The 15,161-nt window shown below is 35.3% G+C and overlaps 1 protein-coding gene across 7 annotated transcripts in view; it reads left to right on the top strand.

Moving 5' to 3' along the window:
* MAP3K7 (mitogen-activated protein kinase kinase kinase 7) overlaps positions 1–15,161 on the top strand; it is a 97,013-nt gene that overhangs the window by 50,554 nt on the left and 31,298 nt on the right. For all 7 annotated transcript variants that reach the window (XR_006202705.1, XR_006202706.1, XR_006202704.1 and 4 more), the window contains one exon: positions 4,869–4,933. Coding sequence is in view for 2 of the 7 variants with exons in the window: in XM_042939371.1 (XP_042795305.1) it covers positions 4,869–4,933 (65 nt within the window). In the remaining 5 variants the exon portion in view is untranslated. The remainder of the gene's footprint in view (positions 1–4,868; positions 4,934–15,161) is intronic.

Here is a 15,161-nt window from a genome sequence, read left to right as displayed (position 1 = left end):
CTTACAAAAGTAAATTTTTCCAAATAGTTTTTATGCTGTTTTACTCAGTACTTCTGAATTTCTTAGTTCAGACTAATTATAGAGCTTGACTTCATTTTAAACACTTGAAAATTCTCATTTATTCTGTAAATAAGAATTTGCCTTAATGTGCTATTTGAGAACCTTGAACAGTGATACTTTAGTAGTATATGTATTTTAAAGCTAAAATAATATGGCATAACATTTTAGAATCGTAGAATGCTTTGACCAAAGATGATTTTCTTACATACTGTTTTTAAGGATATATTAAATAATAAAGAATATTGAATATACAAATGTCTTTTAGTCAATCATATAAAATGTTTTTACCCAGGTCCCTGAAGAGCCTGAACTTAATTGATATTTTTTTGTTTGTAATATTATTCTTAAAGCTGAAAGATCAGGCTCTGAGCTCACAGCTTGCACGCGCACTCTCTCACTCTCTTCTCTCTCTCTCTGTCTCTCAAAAATAAACACTAATAAAAGAGGGGGGGTACCTGCGTGGCTCAGTCAGTTAAGCATTCAACTTCGGCTCAGGTCATGATCTCATGGTTTGTGAGTTCGAGCTCTGCATCTGGCTCTCAGCTGAGAGCTCAGAGCCTGGAGCCTGCTTCAGATTCTGTCCCTCTCTGCCCCTCCCCCACTTGCACTCTGTTTCTCTCTCTCTCTCTCTCTCTCTCTCTCTCTCTCTCTCTCAAAGATAAACATTAAACTTATTTTTTAATTTTTTAAAAGTGAAATTTTAGGTGTCCTTATGATTTCAGCTGCATTCAGATATCAAAAATTTAATGAATATTCACTTTTAACTTCAATCAGACACATTTAGTCCTCTATTAGTTGCTTTTCAAGAATATGATGAGTAGTTAAGTAGCATAAGAGGAGTATGGAAAAGCCCAAATATATTTAACAAACATAAATGGGTAGTTGAGTTTCTAATACTAATGTAAAGTTTTTTTTCTTTTAGAAGTTTCAAATATCTTAGGTAATTGGCAAACAGATGAGGCAGGGTGCAGTAAGGGTTTTGTAGAATGCTGGACAGCTGGAGGCTGATACTGTTCAAGGACCCTTAGGCACTATTTTGCTTTCTCCCATCAGGTTAAGAATATAACCTTTCTAATACTGTATTTGGTTCAAGAATCAGTAGGTACTAATGTTTATAAACATCCTTCAGGGGCGCCTGGGTGGCTCAGTCGCTTAAGTGTCCGACTTCGGCTCAGGTCATGATCTCACAGTTTGTGAGTTCGAGCCCCGCGTCGGGCTCTGTGCTGACAGCTCAGAGCCTGGAGCCTGTTTCAGATTCTGTGTCTCCCTCTCTCTCTGACCTTCCCCCGTTCATGCTCTGTCTCTCTCAGTCTCAAAAATAAATAAATGTTAAAAAAATTTGTTTAAAAAATCCTTTAACTGTAGTACATAAATTATTGGTGTAGTTTTTCCCCCTGAATAGTGTAGTGCTAATGTGAAGAAACAGTGAGATAAAAAGAAGTAAACTTTTCTAAATCTTTCAAGTTCCTACGTACCTTGGACATACGGTGTCATTAACAGCTGTAAACCTTTGAATTAGGGATTCTGAGGCCCAAGGAGAGCTATGCTGAAATATACCTGCTTCTCCATGTGTAGCCACCTCACCTTCAATGAAATTCTGTATTTGTGCCTAATTAAATAGGAAAGTTCATGTAACCAACCCTAAAGAGAATGTTTAGGTAGTCTCTTTATATTGTATCAAGATCACTTTTTGTAATATAAAAAGTTGATCTCTAACCTAATAACGGTGGTTTATCAGAAAGCAAAACTCATCAATAATACTTTCCTTTGATAGGAGGAAAAAACCCACCCTGAAGGGCGTTCCTTCTAAGGAATAAGCCAGAATTTGTAGAAATAAGTAAAAGAAAATGAAATTTGTGGTAGCTTAAATGAGAACATATGTTTTTAAATTACATATTCAGTTTACCATGAAGCAGTGATATAATGCAGTGTAGTGCTATACAATTTTTTAAATTTTTTTTTTTTTTCAACATTTATTTATTTTTGGGACAGAGAGAGACAGAGCATGAACGGGGGAGGGGCAGAGAGAGAGGGAGACACAGAATCGGAAACAGGCTCCAGGCTCTGAGCCATCAGCCCAGAGCCTGACGCGGGGCTCGAACTCACGGACCGCGAGATCGTGACCTGGCTGAAGTCCGACGCCCAACCGACTGCGCCACCCAGGCGCCCCCAATTTTTTAAAATCTTATGTATTTTACACATCAAGAGAACAGTGTCCCACAATTTTCAATATTCAAAACTTATGAATCTCAAATTTTCCAACATTTGGTTAAGAGATGTCTCCAGGAAAATGTCGTGTTGATTTTTACATGAAAAGGGTCTCAGGAAGTTTGGGAGATAGAAAAATAAGAGTAGTTAAGATAAGGAAAACATTGAGCTTACTTAAACCATTAAGAAAAAACACAGAAGTGGCTGTCTGGGAAGGACTCTGTTTAAATACCAGTTCAGGAAATAAGTTGTACTTATAAGAGCAGCTTTTTGAAGAGACTGATTCTGTTTTTGTGACATTGTAAAAACAATTGAATTGACCTATAAGCTATTTCAACTGCCCTTTCTTTTTGGGGGGGATGGGGAATGTAGGTCTTATGATGGGCTAGGGATGTAGCTGTTTTGTTGCTGTTACTTAGAAAAGTTGTTCTAAAAAAATATCACTTGTTCTCTATCATAAGTCATGAAAGTTCTGGAACTTATTACACAATGAATACTCAGGACATCATTGGCAGGATTCAGATTCCTTGATCAGGCATCTGTTGACATCATATTGGCCCTCGATTCTACTTTTTTTTCATTTATACTACCATGTGTAATATAGGTATGTACATTTCAAAGAACCATAAAAAAATGTAAAATAAGAGAGTTTCTAAATTAGTATTTAGTTGCAAAGAAAATTCAGCATTAAGTTAAATTTACTAAGAACACACCCAGTGTTCATTTGCAATAATAGTTTTATTTTTTTACATTCATATTTCTAAAACTTAAAAACAATATTGGAGCAACAAGTATTTGTTGATTGCAGTCCTTTTTTGCTTTGTCTAAACTATTTGCCAGATGGTTTCTGCCATGGTTATGCTAATTAAAATGCATTGCCTAATATTGCTTGCTTTGACTCATGTTTTAGCTTGAAGTTTCTCGTTTTATGGCATTTGTTAACTGTGTCACCTCTTATTTACCCTACTTCCTTAAAAGTTTTTATTCCCCTTCTACCCCCACCTAGATTTGATTTTGTTTTTGGTGTTATTGTAGTGGTGATGTAATGATTTTTAGACACATGTGCTGGGTGGTTCCTGAGATTCACAAATGTTGCTAATCTGAAAAGAGAATTCCAGACACTTTTACAAGCCTGTCTCATCTAGGCTAATTTTAGAATGATTGTGTTGAATGAAATGTGCCTAAAATTGCTTATTACTCATGGTGGTGGGATCTTTTTGTCCCCGGGAAAAGGGGGTAGTTAAAAATTATCACAAAAGTATATTAGTGTGCCTGATTCAATAAAAGTGCTATTTTTTTGTTATTTTAATTCGTATTCAAAAGTTGGAACTTGGAATAAAATGAAATTTGGAGTAAATTTGAGCTAAAATTATGCAAAGAATTCTAAAACATAGCTTAAAATGGAAAAAAAAGTGATATCCTTATAAATTTGAGTTGGATAAACTTGAGTTTTTATGCTTACTGCATATATTACTGCGTTAAACATTATTCTTTTGTAAGGTCCTTTTAGTTTACATGCAAAATAATAATGGAGTCGTATGGATTAAGATGCTAAGTTATATTGCTGATTGGTTTAAAATAAGAAATTTAGGATTAGAGAAATATAAAATTATAAGAACAAATTCTGTCTGCTAATCGGGCCAGAACTGTTAGAGCGCATGTTCTGAGTGCTGCCTCCTCGCTAAGAAATTATATAATATAGCTTTCAGAGTCAAAAGAATTTTGAGTATTATGTCAGCTGTTACAATATTTTGGTGTTTCCTTTTAGACAGCTGATCTCTCATCTTGGATATACCATATAAACAGCCCTATTCCCAAATAAAAGTGCTGAGTGAAGCTATTGCTTAATTCATTCTACTTTGCTAAAAACTTACATTTGTAGAATTTTTTCATAAACTGATTTTTAGATTAAATTATTATTTGCATGGAAGTTCCTAAAGCAAGATTAACACAACAGCCCAATATACAACTTTCAACAAGCTGTATATTTGAGAATGGAATGAGAGTCATTGATTTTCAGTAGGAAATTAAGAGTTGTTCTCCAATAATAAATTGCTAGGTTCTGACAAAGACTAATGGGATTAAGTAAGTGTGACTCTGTAATAAGTTTAAGCCTAAGCATCTTTTTTGGCCTTGAATGAACAAGGTACTGCTGTTGGTTAAAGTCAGTCACATCATACAACCTGCTGGCTAGCTGTCTTGCTGTAGAAACTGTAACGTAAGACCCTTGAAATAGATGCCATCATCAGCCCTGGCCCACAAGCATTTATCTATTTAAATACATGACAGAAGATGGTGCAAGAGAGTTCAGCAGCTATTCGTGTGGTAGGAGTGGTTATTGTATTAGAACCTACTTTATTGTAGACCAGCAATTTTTGAGTTAAAACTCTACAGCTGTTTCTCTTCCTTTTCTTACATCATTCTCTTCTCTCTCTCTCTCTTTTTTTTTTTAAGCAATAAACTCAATTATTTTTCCCACAAACATTTTGTGTAGATCCAAGGAGCAACAAATTCCAACTTCCTACATAGCAGTAGCAACCTTGTTATCTGTTTGAATACATCTCAGTATTCTACTTTTTTTTTTTTTTATCTTTTAAAAGGCAACGGACAGCCAAGACGTAGGTCCATCCAAGACTTGACTGTTACTGGAACAGAACCTGGTCAGGTAAGACTTGACATTTGAATTCTCTGTCTTTGAAGGAGAATAATGGGCAGAAGTTAAGAATTAACTATAATATATATACAATGCAAAAGTAATTTTATGAGTTCATCTAAAATTGTGGTAGAAAAGTTCATTGGCACTTGAATTTAAATACTTAGGAGAAAAAAGTATAGATGCCATTATTAGGTTAACTTGAAGGATAATTTATCAAACTAAGTTGATTAATTCAATAGTGCTCCATGTATATTATATGGTTTTTATATATGATTTAATAAGGAAGTATCAACTGTGTAATACAACACTTTGTCATTATCCCTGTCTCTAAAGTGAATCATAATGACTCCTTTTTAGCAATAAGGTCAAAAAGATTTTTTTTACTAATTATTTTACTATAATTACTAATACTTATTAATAAATATTTCCGCAACAAAATGTCACTCCTGTAGCATCACATAAGGCACTAACATACCTAGATGACTCTAACATCTTTCATTTTTGTCATATCCACTGGATTTTTATTTTTGTGAAATATGCTTAAGACTGTTTACTAAGCACATGGGTAAATTCTAGAAAGGCTTCTATCACACTTGCTAAGATTTTCTTCATCTTACATTTCTGGATGCTCTTCTAAACTCCTCTTACCTTTTTATCACTTTCTTTCAAAATGATCCAGACAGTGCTATAATTTAAACCATTAGTGACTAGTACAGACTTTTAACCAACAAGTATATAAAAGTGGCAGCTCAGCCATTGTTTTTTCTGTTATTCAGATCAATAGACTTGACATATGTAATTTATATATTTTTAAAATTAATGAGAATTACGAGGTATTTGTTGATTTGTTTTCAGTTGTGTTCAAATAAATTTTGAGTATGCCATATTATCTGAAGTCATAAAAATATCACGTTATAGTCCATATTTATGTAAAATTACAGGATTATATATTATAAACAAAGTGATTTAACTTATGGTAAAATGTACTGGTACCTTTCATTCCAGAAAGGTGTTTTATTATTACTTCATTTTTTATAAATCTTTTAAATTTTAGAGAATCTTTGTAGTCATTAATGAAAATTTGAAAGCCCTTTATAGCCATCAACTTAACTAACAAAAACCACTTGAGATATTTAAATGATAAAGATCCTTGATCTTCATTTATATCTGGAAATATTTTTATTTCTCACAATGCCTATACACACACACATACATTATACATATATGTTAACTTATTATATATAATAGTAAGTGACCCTAAATCTGAAGGTATTGTAAATGAATACAGTCATTTTATTTTACTTTATTTTATTTTATTTTATGACTTTTTCTGTATATCTGCTTTTATGAAACTCCAGAACTTTTGGATGAAATTTCCCACTTTCTCCCCCTCAAATACGTCAAGTATTAATGAGGGCATTTAGTAACAGATAGTTCGGCCTCTGGTATTTGCTTTGATTCCTCAGAGGCTTGATGAGCTCAGCCTTTTAAACTCTGTTTACTATTGCCATTGATATTCCAGTTATGAGAAATTATCGCCAAGTGTTCTCCCTTCAACTGGGAATGAGAAGCCTGCTCTAAGGCAATTCAGGAGCATCTGCTAGTGCAAGTGCTTTTCTCTGTGCTCAACAGTAATGGCATTGGCTGTAATTCAGGACTGACCTCACCAACAGCAAGCATTACTTATTTCCTCATAAGTTTTATATTTCTTGAGATTATGATTGTTACCCTTTTCATTTACAAGACCTTCAGTAGGAAAATCCTGGAACTGAGACACACTACGGTTGTTTGATAGTCATTTGCCTGAATTGTCACGGACCGCTATAGATTTCGAGTGAGGGGGAATTTGGGGTGGCAGTGCAACGTGTTCTAAGACAGATGATATGTAGCCATTGTACAGCCAGTTGTTAATATTGATCAACTCTTTCAAAATTATTTAAGTGTTATAAACTTAAAATGTCAGTTTGGGATGAGGATGGCAAATAATAATCCTAATGATTAGAAAATCCTAAACATTTTCCCTTGAAATGTTTAATGGCAAATGACCATTAAATCTTTTTAATTACTCATGAAAATAACATTAATTATATGAAAAGAAAAGTATGCACAATCTGGATTTTCAGAATTGAAGGTATACTTCTTTTTAAAGTCTGGCTACACAGTGATAAAACATCCATGGGAGGTTTTGGTTGGTTGGTTCGTTGGTTGGTTGGTTGGCTGGTTGGTTAGTTTTAGCCATGGAAATTGATAAAGAACATGAAGAAAAGAATTTGCCCATCCTGTATAGTCATCAGAGGAAGAGAGAAAACTTATTAATAGAAATTAAGATTACATCTTATACAGAAAAGTAAAGTGAGTAGAGTTTATACTTTGGAGCTTGATTCAAGACTGACCTTAGAGCATCTGGGTGTCCCAGTCATCTGACTTCAGCTCAGGTTATGATCTCATGGTTTGTGAATTTGAGTCCCACATCGGGTGAGCTCGAGCCCTGCTTCGGGTAAGCCCTGCTTCAGGTAAGCACGAGCCCTGCCCTGCATCGGATGAGCACCAGCCCCACTTCTCTCTCTCTCTCCCTCTCTCTCTCTCTCTCCCTCCCTCCCACTCTCCTCCCTCCCTCCCTCCCTCTCCCTCTCTCTTTCTCTGTCTGCCCTTTGCTCATTTGTGCCCTCTCTCAAAAAAAAAAAAAAAAAAAAACAACAACTTAAAATCACTTAGACTTTACATCCGTAAATTAAAATTAAATTGGTTGTTTTCATACTGCCATTTCTCTTGAGTGGAACAGTGAATGAAGCAAGCTTCTGAATTAAAGGTAGTTGCGAGTATTTGTGTAAAATATTGCATCCTTACAACTTACTTTTAAATTAATTCAGGTTTGTATTTAATCAGGAAACTTATTAAGCACGCATAATGGATCTGGCATCTTAGATACTTTGAAAACATACTGAGAAGGAAAACAGCAGCCCCAGGATGTCTAGGGACTGATCTGACACTGAGGCCTCAAGTACTGTTATAGAATCTGCACATAATAATTTCTCAGAACACCAGTAGACAGTGTTATGCTAGGACCATGATAAGATGAGGCAAAACAAGAACATATAATGTTGTCTCAGCACAGACAAAACCAAGGTCGCTGTGGCACACACAAAATACCAAACGTTGCCTTCTAGCTGATGTGAGTGACTACTTTACCAGCTGCAGCTTTATCCTCACTCTAGTCTGCCTTCCCTGTAGAATTGCCTCTGCTTTCTGACAGTAGCCAATCTAGAGTGAACCCCTCCTTCCTTGGAGCCTGCCCCCAAATCTATAAGCTCTCTCTCAAACCCTCTCAGAGAGACCCCACAGTCCCCCATAGTGAGCACTGTGCTTCATTGCAATGAATGTTAAACCCATTGCATCCCACCATGGGTATATTCCTGGTGGTCTTTGGCTAGGAAACATTGACAATCCTAAGAAGGCCCAGCCCCCTGATGTTTTTGGGCACATCAGACGTATGCCCAGATCAATTAGAGAACTATAGTAGTAACAGCCACCATTTATTTATTGTGCACCACCTTGTGCCAATCAGGCCTTTATGTTATTTAAATCTTAACCCTGTAAATTTGGTACTTTTTATTTTCCTCATTTTGCAGATGAATAAACTGAGGGCTAGAGAAACATTCCTAAATGTCTTCCCTTGTACTGCCAGTAATGGGTATAACCAAGTTATGAATCCAGATCAATTCCAGAACACACAAACTACGCTGTCCTTCTGTCTTGCGTGCAAAACTGCATGTATTGTGTGCTAAAGTAATCCTACATCTCTTCCATTTCAAGTGTTTTGACTTCCAGTAGTCTGCATCATGATTACTAATTTAAGTAGTTTTCAGTGATGATGAGTTTTAGCTTTACCATATTATTGAGCAAGGCTAATCCACCTTGATAATAAATTTCTACAGATGGCTGCACAAATTTATTTTTTATACATCTGGGTAAGCCTTTCTATGTTTTACTAAAATTAAATATTTTCATGTATGTCTGCATGTCCTTTCTAGAGTTGTATCCAATATAGATCTGTTTTCAAGATGTCTCTTGGAGGGGGCAGCAGTCAGTAAAAATCACAACTGCAAGATGATGTGATTATGATTACTTAGAGAACTAGGCATGCTGTATTTTTATATGGACTTTAAAATCTACTTTTATTAGTCAGATATATACCTCAAGGCAAGCTCTTTAATTTTCCTGAGGTTTAGCAATCTTATGTACCAGCGGGGACCATAACACTCACCCCATGGGGTTCTTACAACATGCAAAAGTACCAGACACACTGTATATGTTTAGCAATGTATACCCACCTCCCCATAGTATACTTCCCAGGGTACTTACCACTTCCTTGCTCTCACTATAGTATATTTTTGTTTTGGTTTAGTTTTTTGGTTTTGGGGCTTTTTTTGGGGGGGAGGGGGGGAGTGGGGCACTTTTTTAATTCAAGTTAGTTAACCTACAGTGTAGTCTTGGCTTCAGGAGTAGAACCCAGTGATTCATCTCTTACATCCCAAAAAGTGCCCTCCTTAATGGCCATCACCCATTTAACCCATCCCCCCACCAACTGCCCCTCCAGCAACCCTCAGTTTGTTCTCTGTGTTTAAGAGTCTCTTACGGTTTGCCTCCCTCACTGTTTTTATCTTATTGTACCTTCCCTTCCCCTGTGTTCATCTGTTGAGTTTCTCAGATTCCATACATGTCTCACTATAGTATATTACTATCCAGAAATAAAACAAAAATAGCACTAAGAAAGAAGTAAAATCCCACTGGCATTCAATTATTTCTGTATCAAAGAGAAGCTTCTGTTAAGGATCATAGAAAGTATTTGCCTTAAAGACCTAATTTAATCACATATCAATTGTTATTTATTCAAGGGATATAATTTATTATACTACTTCTTTATCCTCAGTCTGCATCTCCGTCAGGATAATTTTCTGTTAAAGGTCTAAATCAGAGACTTCCCTAATAGTTTTAAATAATTACTGGCTCAGGGGTGCCTGGGTGGCTCAGTTGGTTGAACGTCTGACTTTGGCTCAGCTCATGATCTTGCTGGGTTTGTGAGTTTGAGCCCCACATCAGGCTCTGTGCTGACAACTCAGAGCCTGGAGCCTCCTTCAGATTCTGTGTCTCCCTCTCTCTCTGCCCCTCCCATGCTCATGCTCTGTCTCTCTCTGTCTCTCAATAATAAATAAATGTTAAAAAAAAATTTAAATAATTCCTGGTTCATAGTACACCTTTCTCTTGGAGAATTTAAAGACCAAAAGACCATATAAGAATAATAAAATTCTAAAATTTCGTTAATGAATTTCCTTATAGTGAAGCTAGAATTAGACTGAGCCTATACCTTCAGATTAGAAAGAATGTTATCAGTATTACCTGTCATGTATGGATTTAATTGAATTATCTGTGACTGCTATAATGGAGGAAGTACCCTTGTAAAACCACATCACCAACTTGATACCCATTTCTTTTTAATGTTTATATTATTCAGATGTTACTTCAGCAAAATTATTATATAAATCACTATTTAATCTCTGTGTTTTGTGTTTGTATAATCTTAGCAAGTAAGAAAATTTCTAAGGGTTTTAAATAGCTTTTAAATTTCAGTCTAAATAGTATCTCTGGCCATAAATTCTTATAAAAATATTTTCCCAGTCGTTCAGGTGAGACATAAAAAGCAAAGCTTTATTTTTGTCTGTAAAATAACTCCCAATTCCTTTTTATAAATATAGCGATAAAGTTCTGGGCAAAGTCCAATTCTGTTTCATGTCCACTGATGGTAATTTGCCCTCTGGTTTAATTTTGGGCTAGTATTCTTTTGCTGCCTTAAATTGCACTGTGGCATTTCTGAACTCTCGTAACCACTTTCATATCCAATCCTGTGGTAAGTCAAGTTTCTCTGTCTCGCTTAAACTTTACAGTTTGTATAAGAATAAAGTAATTGTAAATATCCTGAAGAAGGAGGAACCCAAATGAGTTTTAATAGTTTGAGAGTATATATAATCGTAAGAATTTCACCAGTGATTTTTTTAATAGCTACTATAAAATAAGACTATACCTTAGTTTGCAAGCAGTAACATAACTTTAACCCATAAAATCGTTTGATTTTTTTCACTGTCAAATATTACCTGATCCTCTTACTTATATCTTGTATTTTTCACGTGTTCAAAAAATACAGTTATGGCTTGTTTTTAAATATTTCTTCAGTTTTTTAATATGAACATTTTAGCATATTGTTATTCTTTGAGATACCAATTTCTTGAAATAGGAAGACTTATTTAATTTAAGGATATAAATTTAGCTCATGTCTTTTTGTAGTTTTAAGGAAAGACTAGTTTTGAAACTTGACTTAAGAATATTAGTCTTATTTCTTAGTTTTTATAGCCATAGGAAATCTCAAGTAGAACAAATGATTATGCACCTGGGGTGCTAAATGTTCTTGGAAAGTAGAGAGTGAAAAATAAATGAGTAGTTCTCCTGGGAAAGATTTAAACTTAAGGAATACGGTACTATAATTTGTACTAGGTCCAGATAGGAATATGTGTTTTAACATAACAAATGGTCAGTGGCTTTTTTAAAAAAATTTTTTTAATGTTTATTTATTTTTGAGACAGAGAGAGACAGAGCATGAACAGGGGAGGGTCAGAGAGAGAGGGAGACACAGAAGCCGAAGCAGGCTCCAGGCTCTGAGCTGTCAGCACAGAGCCCGACACAGGGCTCGAACTCAACAGACCATGAGATCATTACCTGAGCCGAAGTCGGAAGCTCAACTGAGCCACCCAGGTGCCCCACTTTTTTTTTTTTTTAATACAAATTCATTCTTATCTTTTGTAAGCCCAAGTCTTACTTATACTGTATCTTGTTTAATTTCTCATAACTTATATTGAGTCTCACGTGTCCACAAACACTTGTATTTATTTCTCCTCTTAAAATGTTAAAGTAAGAATATTAGCACAAAATTAGATTGACTCTGAAACCCCCCTCTGCCAGCATTTTGAAGAAAAATTGTTCTTGGTTTATAATAGAAATTATAACTATGGTCAAATCATTTTATCCTTAAGTCATCAAAACTTTCTTTTAGTCAGAGAAGGTTTAAAGAACTCGTGAGTAATGTCATAGAGTCTGTACTTGTTTTACCAAGGGTAACAACTTCCTAAGAGGAAGAGTTACATATTTCATCACTGGTTCTCTTTGGTGTGTATTCTAATTCTCCTGAGTACAAAAGGTAAACGAGTCTAAACACCCATCTTATATCTGAGTGCTAACAGTTTATGTTATCATTTTATTCAGTGAGTATTTATTATGTAGTTACTGTATATTCAGCAATATCCTAAATCCTGGGGAGTACAAAATAAAAGTATACATGATTTCTCCCCTTAGGATATTATAATGCTTTTGAGGAATAGCAACCTTTGAGGGTAATATAAACTATTTCCAGCTCAAGTTTAAGTTTATGTAGTAGCAGACTATAAATACAGCCAAACTTCAAAGGAGAAAAATGTCTTTGTGATAGGAATTAGTCACTAAATATGTTTTATAGAAAGAACTGTGATTTTGATCTTGAGAGGGAATTGTTAGGTGCTGCAAGTGCACTCATATATTCCTATCTTGTGATACAACCTAATTATCACTCATTTAGTGAGCATTTTTATCGTGTCAAGAACCCCTTCAGGTACTTTATTTCATTTGATTTTTTACAAACTGATGAAGTGGGTAATACTGTCCTCATTTTACTGTTGAGTCTTAGAGGTTAAATAACTTACCTAAAGCCACAGTGCTAATAAATGGCAAGCTAAAGACTCCAGTTCTGTGTTTTATTGTCTCCAGTGCCTGACTTCTTAAACTATTACTACTACTTCTCATCCACACTTGATAAATGAGCTTAAGGGCTGAGTTATTCAAGTTTACACAGCTATCAATGGCAGAACTGGGATTTAAGCCCAGGTCTGCAAAATATATTTAGACTAAATCATGTGAGTTTGCTGATATTTTGATGTTTAAAAATGTCAGTTTTGGAGCTCCTGGGTGGCTCAGTCAGCTAAGCGTCCAACTTCAGCTCAGGTCATGGTCTTGTAGTTTGTGAGTTCAAGCCCTGCATCAGGCTATCTGCTGTTAGCACAGACCCTGCTTTGGGTTCTGTCCCCCTCTCTCTGTGCCCCTCCCCTGCTTGTGTGCGCTTGCTCGCTTGCGCTCTCTCTCTCTCAAAAATAAACATTTTTTTTAAAAAAGTCAGTTTCTTATAGTTCAGTTTTCATACTTGGTCTTTGCACTAGACCATATAATCCTTGGATGAATATGGAGTCAAGATTAAAAACAGGGAGAGAAAGAGGGGCATAAGGAATTGTCAGAGTAGAGAACATCTGGATAAGGTAAAACCTGCCAATGGAGGGTCAGGAATGCCAGGGTGAAAATTTCAGAATTATTCCACAACAACCAGTAAATGAACATTTTGTACTTTACACACTGCTAGAATAAAGCAGTCTTCAAACACAGGGTTTGGCTTTGTGCTCAAAGAACCAAGAATATAACAAGAATGAGCATTTAATGTGGAAGGGACTCTGAGGTGAGCCTTACAGAATGGAGAGGAATTAGCAAGGAGGAGAGAACTGAATGAGTATTGTTATACACAGGGCACCTTTGTAAGTGTGGCATGCATAAACTAAGGTTTTGGAAAAGACCGGTCTGATAATTGAGTTGAAAATTGTTTATGGTATAGAAAAGCTTTTTGGAATTTCAGTAGGTACCCAAGATGAGAGTAACATTCCACCAGTCATTTCTTCAATTATTTTATGATTTATTTCTGAACTTGTTATAAAAGTGCCTTTTATTTTTAGTACCCTCAATTCATTGTGAGTTGTCAAAACTTAACAGAACGTTAGTAGTGAATGATACACTAAAAGTTATCACATCTTTAACCCAGCCCCAACCCCTCTGTAGAGAAAGGAGACTTCTTCAAATAAACTAAATCAGACGTTGTACTATAATTAGATTTCACATCTGCTAATTTCTACTCAAGGGTACTTTCCACTGCTGTATTGCCCCTCATTTTACTTAATACAGTCTTTGAGTGTTTTCCTTTTTTCTTTTTTTTTTTTTCTAATGTTCATTCATTTCTTGAGAGAGACAGAGACAGAGTGTGAGCAGGGGTGGGGCAGAGAGAGAGAGGGAGACACAGAATCCAAAGCAGACTCCAGGCTCTGAGCTGCCAGCACAGAGTCCAGTGTGGGGCTCGAACTTACAAACTGTGAGATCATGACCTGAGCCGAAGTCAGACGCCCAACCAACTGAGCCACCCAGGCAGCCCTTTGAGTGTTTTTCTGTGTTTACATATTGAAGTTGGACATAAGGTTCTTCATGAATGTATGTGCTTTTTATGTTTTACTTTGTATAACTCCATATTCTTTTTTGTGTCTTCTGTAGGGTATTCACTAACACTTCAAGAAAAACAGGTGCTTTTAAAAAAAAAGATTCTTATAAAATCCATTTTAGTTCATATGTCCTTTGAGACTTTTTAATATATGAAATAACAATACATAGATAAGAATATATGAATATGTAAGTTGCGAAAGCTGATTGTAAAATGGACACTCATGAATCCACCACACAGCTTAGGAAATGGAACATGATCGATGCCTAGGAGTCTTTTCTTTGTATTCCTTGCCTGTGGCCTCCCTGTCATCCACCAGCCTACAGTACCTTTTTCTCTCAGACCACATTTCTAGACTTTTTATAAATATCTCCAGTTAAGAAATTATCATCTCTTAAATGGAATTTAAGTTTGTTAAATGTAGTTTCATAGATGGCTGTTACATTTTGTCAAATGCCTTTTTATATATCTATTGAGAATTTTCTCCTTTAATCTGTTAATATAATGAATTGGATTAATAGAATTCCTATCATCAAGTGGCCTTTGCATTTGTGGGATACCCTCAATTTTTCAAATTATTTTTATTGTCTTTACATTGCCAAATTTCATTTGCTAGTGTAATTTTTAGGACTTTTAACTTTGCATATATTTTCATCAGTGAGGTTAGCTAGTAGTATTTCTTATTCTGTTGTTTCTTAATCAGGTTTATTGCTTTCACAGAATGAGTCAAGAAGTGTTTCTTTTTTCTAGAATAATTTCTTTAAGATGGAAAGTGATATTTTCTTGATTGTTTGATAGAACTCAACTGTAAAATCCTCTGGGCTTGGTGTTTTCTTTAATGTATAGAAA

The sequence above is a fragment of the Panthera leo genome, chromosome B2, assembly GCF_018350215.1.
Source record: "Panthera leo isolate Ple1 chromosome B2, P.leo_Ple1_pat1.1, whole genome shotgun sequence".
Lineage (NCBI taxonomy): Eukaryota > Metazoa > Chordata > Mammalia > Carnivora > Felidae > Panthera > Panthera leo.
Note: the sequence above shows the minus strand (reverse complement) of the source record. Positions and strands in the feature narration are given on the sequence as shown.